Source organism: Bubalus kerabau, chromosome 3 (assembly GCF_029407905.1).
Source record: "Bubalus kerabau isolate K-KA32 ecotype Philippines breed swamp buffalo chromosome 3, PCC_UOA_SB_1v2, whole genome shotgun sequence".
Taxonomy (NCBI): domain Eukaryota; kingdom Metazoa; phylum Chordata; class Mammalia; order Artiodactyla; family Bovidae; genus Bubalus; species Bubalus kerabau.
The window spans coordinates 174,451,067-174,470,003 of NC_073626.1; the positions used below are offsets into that span (position 1 = coordinate 174,451,067).

The 18,937-nt window shown below is 47.6% G+C and overlaps 1 protein-coding gene across 3 annotated transcripts in view; it reads left to right on the plus strand.

The window, feature by feature from the left end:
- Nucleotides 1-18,937, plus strand: part of PHC2 (polyhomeotic homolog 2) — a 120,039-nt gene that overhangs the window by 90,331 nt on the left and 10,771 nt on the right. For 2 of the 3 annotated variants that reach the window (XM_055573757.1, XM_055573758.1), the window contains exons 8-9: nt 1,421-1,833; nt 2,099-2,264. In XM_055573757.1, the coding sequence (XP_055429732.1) occupies nt 1,421-1,833; nt 2,099-2,264 (579 nt within the window). Of the gene's footprint in view, nt 1-1,420; nt 1,834-2,098; nt 2,265-6,395; nt 6,711-18,937 lie in introns of those variants that run through there. The other variant, XM_055573759.1, reaches the window with a different exon arrangement.

Below are 18,937 nucleotides of genomic sequence, written 5' to 3' on the forward strand. Positions count from 1 at the left end.
TCTGCTTCCTTTGCACCTGTGTCACAGGATCCTTTTACATGTTAGTTCAGGACCCAGAATTGGCATTCCCCTCATTGGCTGGGAGCCTGTGGTTGTAAAAATCCACTTGCGAGCTTCCAGCCGTGGTCCTCTGTGCATTTGCACAGCACAGCCTCTCTCTGCCGGCCCTCCAGCTATACAAGTCTCTGCCAAGGACAGCTTTTTTAGGCAAGACCAGTCCAACTGAGAGGCCCTCATGCTAAGCTAGCCTGGATGCCACTAGTGAGAATGCCCAATCTCTGAGCTGAATTTCCTGAACCCCTACTGTCCATAAGGCATGAGCTGGGCACTGGAAGGATGATGAGAAAATATAGGAATCCTCACCTCCACAAGCCAGCCTGGCTAAAAACGGAAGAAAGGGCAAGGAGCAAATGGCAACCCCTGAACCCCAGTCCATGACAATACATTTATTTATTCAGCCCTCATCTACTATTAGGTATCATACGAGGTTCTAGATAAAGCCATATGTGATTGTTTCCAATCATCAGGGGTTCATGACCAGTAAGGGAAGATAGCTAAGAAACAGTTCTTATCCATTGCGATACACGTCATTATGGTAGAGGTAAGCCCAGGACACTCAGAACCTAAGCTAAGACTGAAATAACACTTTTAATGATGTTATTGAATATACAAATTAAATGACTGACCGTGACCATGTGCCAGGCACTGTGCTGTTCACATTATGTCATTTTTCTCATTTTATTTGCACAGTTTTTTTGTGTTGTTTCTTTTCTTTCTTTCTTTCATCCTTACAACTTTCTGGGCAAGAGCTTTTTTTTGTTTCTGGTTTTCAGACAAGACATCTGAGGCCTTGAGAGGTTAAACAGCTAGCCCAAGGTCCCCCACTTGTAACAGGAGGAAACTGTGGTCCAGCCCAGGCTGCCTCCCGCCAGAGTCTGAGGACTATGCGTGCAGCAGGCCCTCCCTGGAGAGGGCCTGGCCCGAGCAGAGCCAGGAGGGTGACTAACAGCCATCCGTACAGAGCTGGGCTGGGTGATGGGCTGCACCTGTTGCAAACATGGAGCAAAGCAAGTGCAGGGCGTGGAGGAGAGATAAAATGTAGCACCCTCCAGTATCCAGGGTTTCTCTGAACAGCTGGAATGATCCAAGAAGGCTTCACAGAGGAGGTGAGCTTTGCATTGGGCTTAGAGGGCCAGCCAAGGGCCCAGTGTTTCTGAATAGGAAGAAAGCAAAAAAACAGAGAAAGTCAGGCCCTAGCAATGGCCAGGCTAAGCTCTTGGCAAAGGAGGAAAGAGATGAAAGCAAGAACGTTGAGTTTGGAGAGCCTTCTTTATATGGATGTGGGAGGGGGTGCAGATGGGGGGACACAGTAGAAGACCAGGCCAAGCCATGCCACCTAACCTGGCCTCTCCCTCTTCAGCCTATGCTCAGCTGCAGCCGCACCAGCTCCTCTCCCAGCCGTCCTCAAAGCACCTGCAGCCCCAGTTTGCGATGCAGCAGCAGCCGCCGTCACAGCAGCAGCAGCCGCCCCAGCCATCACGGCCGGCGCTCCAAGCCCCATCCCATCCCCAGCTGGCCTCGGTCCCTCCGAGCCTGGCCCTGCAACCCAGCCCAGAAGCCCATGCCATGCCGCTAGGCCCAGTCCCATCCACCCTGCCTCTCCAGTGCCCCACTGCCAATCTGCACAAGCCTGGCAGCTCTCAGCAGTGTCCCCCTCCCACACCAGACACTGGGGCTCACAACGGATATCCCGAGGGCCTGGCCCACACCCCTCAGCGCAGGTTCCAGCATGCCTCGGCTGTCATCTTACAACTACAGCCTGCTTCACCGGTGGTGAGTAAGCCTATCCCAAGGCCCAGGGAACAGAGAGGGAGGTCACCACTCAGGCCATCCCGTGGCCCCCATTGGGATGTGTATCTGTGTGGGCTGAGCATCAAAGTCCTTGTTGAGTACTCCAGGAAAGAAAAGGGGCCTCTCCCTAACTTGGGGCTGGCTGAATCTTAATGTCCTTCTTCCCAAGCTCCACGGAAACGGGGGACGCATCCAGAAAGGTAGAGACAATTCACGAGCAAATCATATCTGTCCTGTCCTTCAACAGCCCCAGCAGTGCACCCCCGATGACTGGAAGGAAGTGGTACCTGGGGAGAAGAGTGGGTCGGAGACTCGGTCTGGCCCATCACCACATCAGCAAGCCATCGTCACTGCCATGCCAGGTGGCCTGACTGTGCCCAAGAGCCCGAACATCCAGCAGTCCCCAGCTCATGGTATGAAGTGTAGCGGGACCCTTGGGGGAGGGGAGAGAGTCAGCCCTCCTTGCCACCCCCTGGCGCATTGCACTTGGGCCTCTAGAACGGGAAGGAAACTATAAACCCCAAGTGGCAAGAAAGAATTTGGATAGGTGGGATCAGAGAGTGGATTGAGAAGATGAAGCAAGGATAAAGAAAGGGGACCCAGAAGGTATAAAAGGATAGAGAAAGAATTGAAAGTTCTAGATGAGGCTGGCCTGTCCCTGCTGTCAGATGTATCCGCTGCTGCCATGTGCTAGGTTGAGAGTTCACCCAGGGATCCAGTTGTCTCAGTCCTCTGCTCTGCTTGATATGAGAGAGTGTTCTTGAAGTTGGCGATATGACAAGGCGGCTGCATAGCACACAGATGAGGGCAATGCCTAAGGGGAACTAGCAGGGGATTCATGGAAAGCCTCATTGAAGGAACAGGCAGCTCTGCTCTGGGCTCCCCCACTGAGCAAGCGCTCAGTGGCAGTCAGGCTTCTCTAAGCCCTGAGTTTCAGGAGGCTCCACTGATCCCTCTACCCTGACAGGAGAACCACAGTGGTACCTCTGCCCCCACAGCAATCCCCTCACTTTCCTTTCCTTCTCTGCCAGTGTGTGCAGCCATCTTGGCCCAGATCTCGATGACATTCTGGGCCATGGGCCACGTATAACTCAGGGAGGCAGTTCCACTGTTGAACTCAATGTGCTGGGAGTGGGGGTGGAGAGAACAAGAGAAAGGGGGTTTTGGAAATGGAAGAAAGAGAAAAGAGAATAAAAGAACTCTGGGGCAAAGTAGTTATAAATGTCCTATAAGGAATGGAAGAGGGATCAAGGAAAAGAAAAGCAAAGGAAAGCAAAGAACATTCGAAAAATTAAAAGAGAGGAGATCAGAGTTCTCTTGGCAAACTGCAATGAAAAGGGGTTCACCATTTTGTAAAGCAGCCCATTCCACTGTGGGTTTGCTCTAATTATCAGAAAGTGGCTTTTCAAATTAAGCCAAAATCTATTGTGCTGGAACTCCCACCACTGGCTGTGAGTCCGTCTTGTGGATTGCAGTGGAGTCCATCTCCTACCGTGTGTGTAGACAGTTATCATGTCTCTTTCTTCTCCCCATCCCCCCCACATTGAAAAAAAGAGAGAGAAAGAGAAAAAAAAAAAAAAACATCTCCAGGCTAAATATTTGAGATTTATTTCAATTTTTACCTATCACACATCAAGACCTCCCATTTCCACCATGCTGATCATTCTTGTCTAGCCACATTCCACCTTTCCATGAATTCTCTTAAAGTGTGATTCCCCCAAATGAAGCACATTAATTCCAAATATAAAAAGATGCTAGTGACCCAAGGTTGGCACCTAGACCTAGCTTTATAAGCCCTCCAAGAGGCAGAGCTCTGCATAGTATAGTAGAGAGGAACTAAAATTTATTGAACACCTACTATGTGCCAACTTGTGTTTTCCTTTGCTCACTCATGACATCCCTGAGAGATCATTACTATTGTCCCCATTATTTAGAGGAAGAAATGAAAGGCTCCAGGTCTCACAGGTAAGAAAGGGCAGCCCCAAAATTCTGGCTTCAGGGGTAATGCCCTTACCTGCCTTCATCAGGACATCGCACCTATGACCCCATGTTAACTCCCCCAACCCAAGGGAATGATACCCTTGGTTAACAGAGCACTGTGTCTTGTGAATCCCAGAGGGGTTGGGCTTGGTTTTGGTTTCTGTTTTTGTGGTTTCTTTTTATGTGAACTGCTATCATTGCAGGTCCCCTCCATCTCAAACTTTACAGTTTATATTGTGAGCCAAAATGTTATTAATTATGTCCATTCAATGGTGTCTTGTGAATTTAGCCCACAGTTCGAGGCACACCAGAAAATGGTAACAGTTAATAGCTAGCATTTAATGAGTCCTCTCTGCCAGCTTTACATGCATTTCCTCACTTAATCCTGCCAGTAACTCTCTGAAGCTGAAACCTTTATTATGCCCATTTTCAAGATAAGAAAACTGAGGCACAGAGAGAATAAGTGGTGGGCCAGGAATGTTTTATATCTGAATTTTGTCACTCATTCTACTAACGCCTCTGCTTAACTTTGCCATTTGTATATTATATAGCATGTCTTTAACCAATTTGCTGATAGAAATGTTGAATAGGACCTGACTGAAGACACATGCCCTGTCTGCAGGTTGGTGGTGATCAACAGTCTTTGTTCAGTTATTTGTTATCCAACAATCTCTGAATGAACTGACATTTGCCTTCCTTTCTCCATCTTGTCTATAAAACTCTCAAATTTTTTTTCTGAAATCTAGTCCAAATGATACACATATAACAAAGCACCCTGTTCCTAACGTTCTATCTCATGAGAAAAGTAAGTTTTGCACAGTGGGAACAACTGTCAACCACCCAAGATTTAAATATCCATTCTGTATTATGTTTGAATGCCTGCTTTGTGCAAAGCACTGTGAAATGGGAGGTAATCCACAGAGAAAGGAGGTCTGTACCCTACCTTCAAGGAGCTTAAGCTCCTCTGGAAAAGATGGGAAGTGCACAGGAAAAAAATAAAGTAAAGGATAAGATATGATAAATGTCATAGAAAGATTATGGGTAAGTGCTTTAAAAAGTAAGAGAGAAAAGTTACTGCTGAGTAGAGATTATCTGGGTAGATTGCAGGGGGGGGAAGTGGCATTATTCTAGAGCAAAGGTTGGCAAACTACATCCTAAGGGCCACATTCATCATATTACCAGTATCCCTACAGCCCACAAGCTAATAATGGTGTTTTACATTTAAAAAAAATTTTAAGACTCAAAAGAATATTTTGCGATACATGAAAATTATATGAAATCCAAAAGTCTGTGTCCACAAATAAAGTTTTATTGGAACACAGCTGCATACATGCATGTAGTGTTGTCTGTGGTCACTTTCCTGATGCAACAGTAGAGTTGAATGTTGCAATAGAGACCACATGGCCTACAAAATCTAAAATATTTACTATCTGATCTCTTACTGAAAAAGTTTGCCAGCTACTTCTCTTGAGTCTAGACCTTTAGGAGAGGTAAGACCTGGACATGTGGAGCTGGGCAGACGGCATTCCAGAAGGGACTAGTGAAGTGGATAAAAGTAGGGAGGGAGTAGTGTGGGCATGTTTATAGAACAAAATACAAGTGTAAGAAATGTAAGGACAGAAAGGGGAAAGAAATGTGAATATTAATGAAAGAAGGCATTGAAAAATGGGTGGAGGGAGAGGGAAAGAAAAAGAGAGCAAAGTAAACCATCAGGGAATATAAAATAAATGTAAAATGTGGGAACAAAGAGAGATGAGGCCTGTGGGGAAAGGGATGGGGGGATGAATGAATGCTAAGAAAGGTAAGGATATGAGAAAATGTTGGAAATAGAAGCATGGAGAGAGAAATTCGGATCATCTATTCAGCATGAAGCTGGGCATAGGGGGTGGAGGCTTGTGAAGGTCTCACAAGCTCTTGCACGTCTACTGAATGAAGGTGCTTCCCCACAGTTCAGTTTAAACCAGCGTGGTTTAGGAAAAGAAGTAACATTTACTGGGCTCCAACTGTGTGCCAGGCACTGCAGGCAATTTGTGTAAATGCCCTCAGTTAACCTGCATAGTAAGCCTAAAGAGGAGGCATTATCCCCATTTATGGAGGTGTAACTGGGGCACTTTGGTCATTAGTTAACCTCTCTGATACTTAGTTCCCAGTGGGGAGGATAATGACTACTTGTGGGGTTATTGTGAACTCTTTTAAGTGAGAGGAGAGAGCGAGCATGTAGGGCTTGACACAAATTAAGCACTCAATTAGTGCTAGTCGTTATTCTTCCTGCCTCCGACTTGGCCAGGCGGGAGTCACAGTCCATCACCGCACTGGGGACTTCTGACGAAGCGAGGGCGGAAGTCCGCGCGGCGCGGCGCGGCGCCTGCCTCCCTAAACCTCAACCGGACGTCTCTAACCGGCCACCGGCCTCGCGGCGCCCTCCCGAGGGCGCCGCGGGGGCGGGGCCGGCGCGTCCGCACAAAGGAAGCGCGCTGCCCAGCTTCCGCGCCGGCGCCCCGCCTCCCGGAGGCCCCGCCCCGCGCGCCCAGGTCCCGCCCCCGCCCCTCGCCCCGCCCCCGGCGGAGGCGGCCGCGGGAGCCCTGTCGGGACGCGCCGCATTGTCTCCGCGGCGGCTGCAGCCCTAGAGCGCCCGCCGCGCGCGCGCGCGCAATCCGCCGCCGCCCGCACCCCCACCCCGGCCTCGCGCCCCTGCCGCCCTTTGTGGACGCCGGCTCGGCCGGTGCGGTCGGATGCGCCGCGGCAGCCCCGGGCCCCGGCTCGGAGGCTCCCGGCGGAGAGGAGGCGGCCCGCCCGGGCCCGGGACCCCGCGCGAGGCGGCGCCCGGCCGAGGGGTTGCGTAGGCCCCGCCCGGCCAGGCCCAGCCGGGCCCTGGACAGGTCAGTGCCCGTGGCGGGGGAGGGGTTCTCGCCCGGAGGGGTCCCGCGGCCCACGCGGCTCGCACCGGACAACGGCCACCGCCCTCCGGTGCCATTCCCGGCCCGGGCCTACTCGGCTGCCAGGCCGTGCCAGCCCGCGACTCTCGCCCTCCCGGCGCCAGGGAGGTGCCCTGCGCCTCCCCCGCCTCGTCGGGGACCCTGCCTGCCCCTCACTCCCCCGGCAGCCGTTGCGTCACCCTCGGCGTGCCCAACGCTTCCGTTGTGTCCCCGCACGCCCCCACCCCCGCTTCGGTCCTCCGGGGACGGCGTTTTCCCGGGGATGGACGGTCCGCTTAGGGACAGGGCTGCTGGCATCCGCTCTACTTTCTGGGTAGGCGACTGCCTATCTTGGAGGGCCTGCGACTTCGCTGGAGAGTTTTGTTTTTAATCTAGTCTCACGAGGCTTTTAATTGGATGGAAAGGGACAAGCTGTTCTGTGTCCTCCTCTCTTCCATTTTTAGAAGAGCGTTTTCTCTCCTTCCCATGCCAAATGAAGGCATATTGTATTGTGTGGGCTCTTTACATTAAAAATAGAGACCTGTGCGAGTCCGTCGTTAAATTGAAGTCCACAGGGAGGGAAATAATCTGCCCAAGGTCAGGTTGCCAACTAACGGTGACCCTGCAGTGATGAGAACTCCTAGTCGGCGACTGCCGTATTGCTGGATACCAGTTTGCCAGTGAGAGCTCCACCGTCACGGTCCTCACCTCCCTCCCCCAAGGCCGCTTTTGAGACCTGAACAGATTTCACTGACACAGTTTCAGTTCTAATCAACTTTCCTTTCCTTCCTGCTCCATACCTAGAATGTTGACCTTGTTGCCTTGCTGTCTACAGAGACACAGTTTTTTATTCCTTTTCCTGCTTAACAAATCAGTGACAGCTCTCCCCCTTAGATCTCCCATCCCAGATCTTTAATCCCCTTCCATTAGCATATTGGACCCAGAGGATCCCTTGTTGTGAAATAAGCTACCGACCTAAATCCACCATATGTCCCCAATTTTTCTAGGACAACCCCAATTTAAAATATTCCATCCCATTGTCTTATCAGCCAAGTGTCTCAATTTTTGGTTTAGAAAATAGTGTCATTTTAACCGTATCAGGCCCTCCCTGCTGTCCTGGCCTTTTCCAGCTATTTGACTCTGGGGCATAACTGGGTAATCCAATTACCGTTCACCTGGGATTTTTTTTATTCCTCACCCCCACCCCCAGTCAACCCAAACGTTGGAACTGCTAGCATTTCTAGATGAGTCTGGAAATTGCAGGCTAATGAGGCAGGGAAATTCCTTCTTGCTCCTATATGTCTGCCCCTGCCCTCCCCAGTTTTTATTCTGTGTACAGGGCCTCAGACCTGTGGCAGTGTCTGTTGATTTAGGGCTTAAGTTGAGGTCACATGGGATGTAGGGCTTCATAGCATTTTGACTTTAGAAGAGAAAGAAACTTACTGTGTTGGTTACAGGGCAAGAGGTTCTATCTCGTATCTTAAGATACCTGTACAGCTAAGTAGTTTTGTTTCCTCTCAGATTTCACACACCTTGTTTGCCCTCCCGACCCCTGCGAAGCATTGTCCTAGGCCCTGTGGAGAATACAAAAGTGGTTTTCCCCACTTCACCCTCAACATCTGGATCTCTGTGTGGAAATAACCACACTTTTGAATCAGCTGATGCCTGTGTGTTTCCCACTGTTTCTGTCCCTGAGTTCTAGTCCCTGCCAGACGGGAACCAGAGCTTCTGGCTCGGCTCCTTTACAAGGGCTGGCTTCTTTCACAGAGGGCCCAGCAGATGGGCAGTGGTGCTCGTGCAGCACCTGCCCTTTCCAGGCACTCGCCATGGGAGCTCTGCCCCTCAGCCCACCCAGGATCTGTTTCCAGGCTTGTCCATACACATTGGGAAGAAGAGATGCCTTTTTTTCCCTCTCCAGCCTTAATCTCAAGTCCACTTTCTGTTGTTCTTGAGCTGCTTTTTCAGTTGTCGAACTGCATTTTTGTGAGCCATAGCTCCTGTTTTCATCACCTTCCCCCCACCCCCAACCGCCGCCTTTTTAAGCTGTTGTATTGCTAGGTGGCACATAGATACTTAATGAATATTCGTATTTTTCATGGCCTCCTAGCCCCGTCCACTTCTCTGCCAGGTCCTGGCTTAATTTCTAACTTGCCTTTGTCAGGTGCACTCAAGATATTATTTCCACTGCCCTCAAAGTGAGGAGGAATCTCCAGCTCTTCTTCCTTCTGTGCCAGTAATGATTCTCCTGGCTGTGGGCCTCTTCAGCCCTTGTTGCTCTGCATTGCAGTGGAGCAGAACCTCTTGGGAAGGTGTCTCATGCTTCTCCAGACATCCCTCCTCTGACACTGACTTTCTAGTCTAAACTGGTGACCCTGAGACTTCTCTTCCTGCCCCAGAGGCCCCTTCCCCCATCTCTGACCCTGTGCCTGTGCCTTGCTCTGGCTCAGCCCCAGAATCCACTCTTTTCAAACCACATCCTTTTTCCTGCCTTACTCATTTCCTGTCTCAGATACTTTGGATCCCTTGGATCTTTCAGTGGGAGAGAGAATAAGGGGAGTAAATAGATAGATGATTTTATGAAACTGAACTGTTGGTGCCTCTGGTCTTGCATGCCCTTCCGCGTCCCTTCTGTAGGTTTTCTTGTTTTAGGGGAAAGAAAACACTTACTCAGAATTAAGAACCTTTCCCTGAGTTTGTGAATGTCTTTTTGTCTCAGTTTTTTCCTGTTGTGATTAAGTCTGTCCTCTGGGCTGTGGGCCTCTCTCTAGGCATTCAGTAACTTATTTGCTGAATAAAGTTCACCCCTTTCCTGTCAAAGTCCTTCCCTTTCAGCTCACATTGATAGGTAGGTAAGCCAACATAAAGTTTAAATTGAAAAACTAGAGAATAGAATAGTGGTTCCAGTTCTAGAAAGGCTGCTCCATGGAAGTGTGACATTCACAGAGAGTTTTTACCTCCTCTTGGTTAGTCCCAGATTATATTATTAAAGTTCTTGCAGCTGTGCAGTGTCATTTACTCTCCAGGAAGATTTGATTCCCTCCTGTAAAAGATTCTCCTCTGAAAAGCTACATCACATCTACTAGAAATAAGAATAAGGAAGCAAGACGCCTTCAGAAAAGCATAGTTTCTCTTTTATTCCCTTTCTTTGGTGCCAGTTTTTGCAACTGGAAGATGAAGATGATGATTTTCTGTGGTCAGGAGGAATCTCACAAAAGTGGTTGTACAGATGCTTGGGTGTTTTCCACTCCCTGGAGAAAAAGTGAGGACTAGCTGCCTTACGCAATCTGCTCCCCTGAGGGCTTTTGCCAGTAACAAAAATGACTCTGCAGTGACTTACTAGCACCTGTCTGATGGAAATGAAAGCTGGGACTAACCCCTCGAGGAAGAGTGATGAACATATACAGATTTATGTTTTCAGTGTTTTAATGCCTGCTTTAAACTGCAGTGTGAGTCACCAGTTTAAAAGACTCGGTTTGAATATGTGTTCTGTTAAAAATGTTTCAAGTGGGCCTGTTGAAGATAACTTGAAATACTTATCCACAGTTCAAATAGATGCAGGTTTCATTTTAAGCATTGACTTACTTAAAAATTTCAGCTTGAATTTAGTTACATCAGAACACAGATATACTTGTTTAAAAAAAAAAAAAAAACTCAGAGACAAACCATCTTTAATTCAACTTTATGACATTTTGGGAATTGTTAGGAAAAGAATCAGCCATTTGTTTATCCAAGACAACAGTCTTACAGACTCAGGGCTTTTTCCCCCATTAGTTACAAAAGTAGAATATAATTGACATGAATAAAAAAATGTTTTTTTTATAGTTAATCCAGTTATATTATTAAGAATGATTAGTTTTTGAAGATATATACTAAAAAAATAGCATATGATTTAAATAATAAATTATTACTGTGTGATTCATTGTAAAATCATCTAGGCCAGCATATTTAATGGTTTTTTCTTTTTCCTTCCCCTTCCAAATTATTTATAGTTAGTGAAAAGGGATGTGTTTTCCTATACTTTAAATTTCCAAATGATTTTTTTTTTTTAGTTCAATCCAAAAGAAAACATTCTTTCTACATCTGCCAAAGAAGTGATTGCTGTTAAACAGGGATTGCCAGTATTCTAAGATAAATCCAGATGTTGAAGAGAGTCCCAGTCTGCCATTGGGCTTTCTGTAAAGCAGAAACCTGTCTTGGATGATTTTCTTCTTAGCAGTGAAATTGGTCATAGCTTCTCTTAAGAAAAGATGGCTTTTAGATGCCATGTCATAACTGACTCTTCTCCAATAGATTAGGAGGAGTAGGCCTGATGCTGAATATTGGAACTGTTGGCAAGAAAATGAGAGTTCATGACTGCTAGGAGTTATTTTTAAAGCCCTAGTTGCATGGCTATTATGTCTCAAATACAGTATAATTATCCCTAGTTACTGATATCTTTAGCATATTTGAAACCATCCATATGTGGCCTAAATCCACACTGCTATATTAAGACATTTTTAAACAGCCCAAGCAAATGACACTAAATTAAAATTAATGTGAGCCAAATACTATTTTTTTTAAAAATCAATTAAGTCCACATTTCTAGGCCTCCAGTATTAATCTCTTCGGTCAGCTTATTGGTAGCAAAGTAGGGTGATTGAAAATTTAGATGATGGTTATAAAAGGGAGAGGGCAGTGTTTTCTAAGAACAGAAATGATCAAGAAGATTGATTTGCAAGATAAGAATAATCGATCCCATTATATAGACAAGGACAACCAAGGTTGGCTTTCTCTAGTGCATTCTCTCTCTCTCTCTCTCTCTCTGTCTCTCTCTCACCCTCACCCATTTCTCTAAAAATATTGTTACTTCTGCAGCTGGTAGACAAAAGAGTCATATCCAGCAACATGGTGGCCTTTCCTTGTTATCAGCCTAAAAATAGAGAATTTTCTAAACATTTGTGGTGGGTTTTTTTAACTGTTACAAATCCATCTTCCATGATTTTATCTTCAACTTTTTAAAGTAATTTCTTTTCACAGGCTAAACCACCTCCTGGCATTATAAGAACCACTGGGAAAAAGTGGTTCTTCTTTGGCTCCTAAATTCTTTGCTGGTTTCTGGGGTTCCTTTGATACCCTGAGACTCTATGAAATAAATGCATGGGAAGGTAATCTGGCACTTCTCATGTCCTTTGGATTAATGACTGTTGAAGGTGAATTGAGATGTGTGATCTGCCTTCAACGGCAGGTATATTTCCCTAGTGTTGCAGTTCATTGTCAAAGCGGAAGTATGATTTCTTCCTGAAGCCTGAACTCAGGAGTGCCAGGACAGGATGCTGAATAGGCCACCGCATCTGAGGAACATGAGTGATACCTGAGTTTGGGCCAGTGAAAGAACAGCTGTGCTCTGGAGCTGCAAGAGGCCAGGCCCAGTGCACTGAGCCTGGGGCGGCTTCCTGGCCTCTTGAGTCACAGTGATGGGAGCCCTCCAATGGCAAGTCAGGCCTCTTGCACTGCATTGTAACTGCACTATCACATTTAATCCTATGAGACAAAGATAAGCATCCCATTTTACAGATGAGGAAATTGAGGCCTTCAGTAACTTGCCTGGAATAATCTAAGATTTGCTGTTTAACACAGCTTCCAGATGTAATCAGTGCCAACCAAGCATTTTACATGTATAAACTCTGCTATTCACTGTCAACCTGCAAGACAGGCAGCATGATGGTCATTTATATAGATGGAGACATAGACACAGAGCAGGTACCAAGTGCTTGAAGCTGCCCAGGTGATCAAAGATGGAACCAGAGTGTGAACCCAGGTCTGCCCAGAGCCGGTGCCCTTTCCACTCTGCCATTTTTCCTGTCGTCTCCAGTGATTCTGTTGTCCCTAGCAGAGGGCCTCTCATGTCCGTTCCACACCTTTTGCCTTGTGAAATCGCAGCATCTGCTAGAGAACTGTGACATCAGGGTATCTGGGAGCCCTCCCTGGGCGCTGGAAAGGAGGACTGGCTCCAGTAAGTGGAGCTCTTGTTGAGAACTCCCCCTGGCTCCCTGCAGCCGGAGGTAGTCATCGCACGGTGCTCCTTGGCCTGAGCTGGGCAGCAGTGTTGCAGCTGTGTGGAAATCCCCCCTGAGTCCCGGCCCGAACCGAGCGGGGGCGGCTGGCTGTTCACTCCATTGATTCCTTCCTCCAGAGCTGGGGGTGGCCGCTTGGAAAACATTCAGCTGTTTACAATTCAGCTTATGTCCACTGTAGCTGGGGCCTGTGGGTGAGTCAGAAGGGCTGTGCGCTCTGCCTGTGTCCAAAGAGACAGGCTGAAAGTCAGCTGTATGGTAATGGCTGCAAGGGAAGAGGATCCCTCCTACCAGACTTGATGCTTAAGATCCAGGAAGCCTGTCTGCTCTCGAATCCTCTTAACCCAGACTTAACAAGGTCACTCCGAAGTGACACGGAGGCCCGTCTGAGGCCACCTGGCCCAGCTTCCCTGGCGTTGTGCCAGCCTGCTCTCCGCAGAGCCGGCCAAAGGGATCTTCCTGTCACAGTCCTTTCTTCCCTTCTGGGGAGAGGCTCCCAAGAGCAAAGGTGCTCTGAGGGCAGGATGGTGACAGCAGCTCTGAGAAAAGGCCACAGCCTTTTGTGTGTCTGACGTCTCGGTCCTTAGCAGAATTGCACAAGCTACAAACATTTGGCCTTGGTGCCGCCTACCTTCTGGGTTCTCAGGGGAACCCAGGGTGGGAAGCGAAGTACAATTTTCCCACCTCTAAGAGCTCCTTTTATGCATGGTTTAGTGGGTGGTGGTGGTGTTTATTTGCTAAATCACATCCGACTCTTTGCAACCCCAAGGATTGTAGCCCACCAGGCTCCTCTGTCCATGGGATTTCCCAGGCAAGAATACTGGAGCGGGATGCCATTTTCTTCTCCAGGGGATCTTCCCGACCCAGGGATCAAACCGGGTCTCCTGCATTGGCAGGTGGTTTTCTTTGCCCCTGAGCCACCAGGGAAGCCCGTTTTAGAACGTAGTCTCTTCATTTAGGTGGCACACACTCTTGCCCTCATTCTGAAATGTAGACTTAATTACGCACCCTTTTCCTCCTCTGGAAAATTAAGATGTTAGACCCAGGACCCTCCTAACCCCAGTCCCAGATCAGAGGACTAGTGCCCCTGATCCAAAATATCCACTCTTCATCCCCCATGCCTCTTTCCAGACCTTCTGTCCCTAAATGGGGAGGAAAGCGCTCAGCTTCTCTAAATGATTCACAGCCAGGTGTGAATGACTGCAAGTGTGTATTTGCATTTTAAAGCAGGTTGTTAACCAAATGCATCTCTTTAGTTGACTACTCTGTCAGGGTCCCAGGATGGAGCTACGATTCCTCTTTCCCTCTCTCTTCCTCCTCCCACCTCTCCCCACTAACAGATTCCTCTTTCCCTCTCTCTTCCCCCTCCCCACCCTCCCCACTAACAGATTGGTACTTAACGAGATTTTGTACCTCCCTCACTTTCGGAGCACAGGGGCCCAACTATAATGAGATTGTAAAGGGTGGCCACAGCCTTTGCTGAGGGCTCACGGGGCCTCAGCTTGCCGCCCCATGTTAGCGCCGGTGTGCCTGGCCTGCATCAGCTGCTCTCCGCCTGGGATGTGGCTTCCCTGGGTGTCCCTTTGCAGGCGCTCCGCTCAGGGTCTCTCCAGAGCAGGCAGTTGCTGAGGAGCCCTGCTGTCACCCCTCCTGCCCATGGGACTGGCCTGCCAAGCTGAGGCCCAGTGAGCAGGACTTCACAGCCAAGGGCCTGGAGAGAACGCTCTGTGTTGTGTAAGCGACCTTGTTTTGCCATTTGCCGAGCAGAATTTGCTGCAGGAAATGATCCGTGTTATCACCTACTATGCCTCCTTGAATCCTCTATTAACTTCATTAGCTTTGTCTTACTCCTGCTGCTGCCAGGCACGGGTAGTTAGAAGTCTTGGAAATTAAAATACTTCTTTTTCCTCATGTCTGTAGAAAGTGGAAATGGCCACTGGCCAAGCTGAGGGGTACAGGGAGAGGCCCTGCTTGCTTTTCATCTCCTCTGAAGTCAGGTCTTCAAGGCTGCTTATTTTCAGGGCAAATAGAAAGACTTGGTCAGGCCATCTGAAACACCCACAATAAATGTTAGTACTGAACCATATTTTAGCGTAACTGATGATTTTTGCCGTATCTGTGCGTATAAAGAGCATCGGCTGCTGCTGCTGCTGCTGAGTTGCTTCAGTCGTGTCCGACTCTGTGCGACCCCATAGACGGCAGCCCACCAGGCTCCCCCATCCCTGGGATTCTCCTGGCAAGAACACTGGAGTGGGTTGCCATTTCCTTCTCCAATGCATGAAAGTGAAAAGCGAAAGTGAAGTCGCTCAGTCGTCTCTGACTCTTCGGGACCCCATGGACTGCAGCCCACCGGGCTCCTCCGTCCATGGGATTTTCCAGGCAAGAGTACTGGAGTGGGGTGCCATTGCCTTCTCCAAAAGAGCACCATAACTGGTTCCAAAGTGGCCCAGATGGAACCTAGCTAGGGCCAGCCCGACCTCTGTCTTCGCGGGCAGGAGAGCTCAGCCTCTCTGGACACCTACCTCCTGGCCCTGGGGGCAAGGCTGTTTCTATAGGCGCCTCTGGCCTCTGCTCCTGGAGGACATCATTCCTTTCTGAATGCCTGGAGCCAGCATCAGTGTTTCAAAACGGGCCAGGGAACCCAGAGCTGCAGTCTTTGGAGCTGATTTAATGCGAAATTTCCCATCCACTAAGGAAATCCCCACTCTAACAAGAATAAATGGGCTGAAAAGTAGCTCTTATTCTTCAGAGCCAGGTAGCCAGAAATGCCATTCTTGTAGGCAGGCACCAGCCTAGCTGCTCTGTCTCAGTCATTATCGCCTCAGAAAGTGACTTGCCAATCTCAACTGGTGGTTGCTGTTGGAAGACTAGGGAGAACAAAACTGTGGTCAGCCGTGAAGATGGAGACCACAGTTTCCACACGCTGTGGTTCAGCACCTATTAAATGGCTGTCATGTGTTGGTCACTGGGTTAGCCCTGAAGATACAGACGAGACCTGGACAGCCCTGCCTAAATAGGGCCCCTGCTTTGCCTAACAGAGAAGACTGGCCCTGAGCAGATAATTTCACAAATGGGGCCCAGGGAATGGGGAGGGGATTCACCCTTCCTGTTTTAATCCAGTCCCTATAAGGACTGTTTCTGCCAGAGCCTGAGAGCAGATTGAGACGCAGCCTACAGGTTGAGGCCTGTGTTATGTAACGACGCCCCCAGAACACATTGCTTTGTTCATTCTCATCCGAATACTTGGCCCTTTGTGGTCAGCTTCAGTCAAATGCTAGATTCTACCTCTCCCTTCCCCCGCCCCCACTGGAGCTTGGTTTTATTTCCTTCTTGCAGCTTCTCCTTCTCAGGGTGTCCTGGCCTCTGCCTTGCGGACCCAGGTCCCTCACTCTGTATAAAGGCATTTGAGACCTGTGAGAATCCCAGCAGCACTTACAGTCTCGGGACCAGTCAAGAGAACTGAGTAAGGAGGAATTCCAAAGATAGAGGACTTCTTTGTCTCTCTCTCATCTGGCCTCAGGGCCAGCAGGACAGGTTGTTGCACGTTTAAGCTGCTTTCCCTTAAGCAGGCCGCAGAGCAGTCTGGGAGAGGGGGAAGCAGATTAAATTAATCTCAGAGTGCTGAGCTTGGCAGGGGGTGAGATCGTGTATGGTCATTCTAGAAATAGCCCAAACTCCTTTGTTACTAGAGCAGATGATGAGGGTTTGCCTGCAAGATGACTGCAAAACAGAATCGTTGCAAACCTCTGTACAAGTTGTAAAGCACTCTCCTGCCCGTCCCTGGGACTCTGTCTGTCCTGCAACCAGCCAGAGTTATAACGGAGAGTGATCGTTCTAAGGATGTAGTGAAAGGGCTTATTAGTTTGTTCTCTTGCTTAATAAGATCCCTTTTTTTTTAGAACTTAAATTCAAAACAGGTTTTTTTCCAGAGTCAAGCACTGGCCCTGCAGCCCCTGCACTGGTGAATGTCTCTGCTACTGTATTTGGCATAAGGAAAGAATCTGCCCTCGGGAACCACCACCTCTTTGCAGTGTACATTAATCAGTAGGGTAGAGGGGCCAAAAAGAAGAGTCCAACAAGGTTGGAGAAATCTCAGGGAGATAAGGTATCAGCACCCATTTGGTGATAAATATCAGTGAAAAGCGGCAGGCAGGCATGATCCCAGAACGAAGAGGAAAACGGATCAATTCCATAGAAGTGCTGTGAAGTGAAGTCGCTCAGTCGTGTCCGACTCTTTGGGACCCCATGGACTGTAGCCCACCAGGCTCCTCCATCCATGGAATTTTCCAGGCAAGAGTACTGGTGTGGTTGCCATTTCCTTCTCCAGGGGATCTTCCTGACCCAGGGATTGAACCCAGGTCTCCCGCATTGCATGCAGACGCTTTACCATCTGAGCCACCAGGGAAGCCCCAGAAGTGCTGTGAACTAAAACAAGGGAGTCACTCATTGCCCGTCTGTGCTCTCCAAAACAAAATTCTTACAAACTGGATCTCTTAGATCAATACTTGATATGATATGTTAGGGTTGACTACCTGACTTTAAAAAATGCTGACAGAGATGACAGAGGGTGATGAACTTGCAGCCTTTCAGATAAGAAGTAGTTGAAGGAGCAGAGAGAGTGTGGCCTGGAGGAGAAAATATGTACTGGGGTCATGAGTGCCACCCTTCATGACACCAAGGGCATTTCTTGAGTGTTTCCCAGTGTGCTATTCATCGTCTCACTTAGCCCTCATAGCAGGGCTATAGAGTGTCGTCTTATCATCTGTATTTTCTAGCTGGAGAAACCGAGGCTCAGAGACGGATAAGGACATGCTGCTAATCCTTGAGTGATAGAGACCAGTCTCTAAGCCAAGTCTAAGGCTGTGTTTTTACCATTGTGCAAGTATGATTGGCCTTGTTCTGTGTGGTCTTAAGGAATAGAACTAGGATAAGTAGATAGAAATTAACAGATGGATTTTTGGCTCATTGTAAGGAAGAACTTCTTGAACTGTCCAAGCTGGGGACAAACTACTTCAGAGGTCGTGAGTTCCTTTGTCATTAGAGGTGTTCAAGCAAATGCCAGAAAATCACTAAGTGGGGCTGTTACAGAGAAAGGTCAAGCATTGGTAAGGGCTTGAACCTAGGGAATATTTATCTAGGCTCTAATTAGAAGGAAATAGCTTCCATTTAAAAATAGGATTTTAATTTAAATACTAAGCTTTCTATCTTAACATTTACTCATTTTTAAAAATACATATTTGTTTTTTCACGTATTTAAAATTTAAAAGCAAAGAAACTTAATTGATTGCATAGTTAACTCAGTCCTCCTAGTTATTCATGGATTGTTAAGGAAAGATTTTTTTTTTCACTTCCTAAACACCTTTACAATTTAGAAACACTGAATCCAAAGTAGAAAATTTCCATCCCTATAGAAAAGTCAAAACTGTCCAAAAATTTTTTTTCAAAGGAGACTATAAACATTGAAATGAATTTTTCTTAACTTGCTGGTATGACTGTGTCTCCAAAGAATTATTTTAAAATCTCATTAATCACATCTCTCAGGTAACTCCTGCTCAGCTCTGAAGTTCATTACAGTTGAATTATAGAAGTCTGAGTACTGAAGATGTATGTCATGATTAACTTTTTTTTAACAAAAAAGATTTATCCTGGTTTATTGTACGCTAGGACTACTAGTAAGAAAGCCAGTTATAAACCTTTCCTAAAATGAGTTTACTTTGATTTCTCCATCCTATATAATTAGGCCTTGTAAATTCCTCCTCTGTGGTGGGATTTTGGATCTTTAACATGAAATAAGAGCATCTTCCTATAAATTTTGTGCAAAAATTGCTTTAATAATTATACTGAAATCGTTTTCCAAAGTGTGTACACATATACACACTGAGTTATGCTTACTGGCAGTAGGCTTGTTGCAATAAAGAAATGGCTTTTTCTTTCTTTCTCTTTTTTTCTTTTTTAGGAAGTTCCAGTTTAAAAGCAGCCTCAGCTCACACAGTTGGTGGTGGTAGACAATGGCCCTGGGAAGGGGTGGGAAGAGAGTTACAAAAGTGAGGAGATAAAAGTTGTTTCTCACACAGTGAAGCAGCTCATGAGAGGTACTGTTTGAAGTGGAGACGAGGAGGTCCCTCGCGGTTCCGTGGA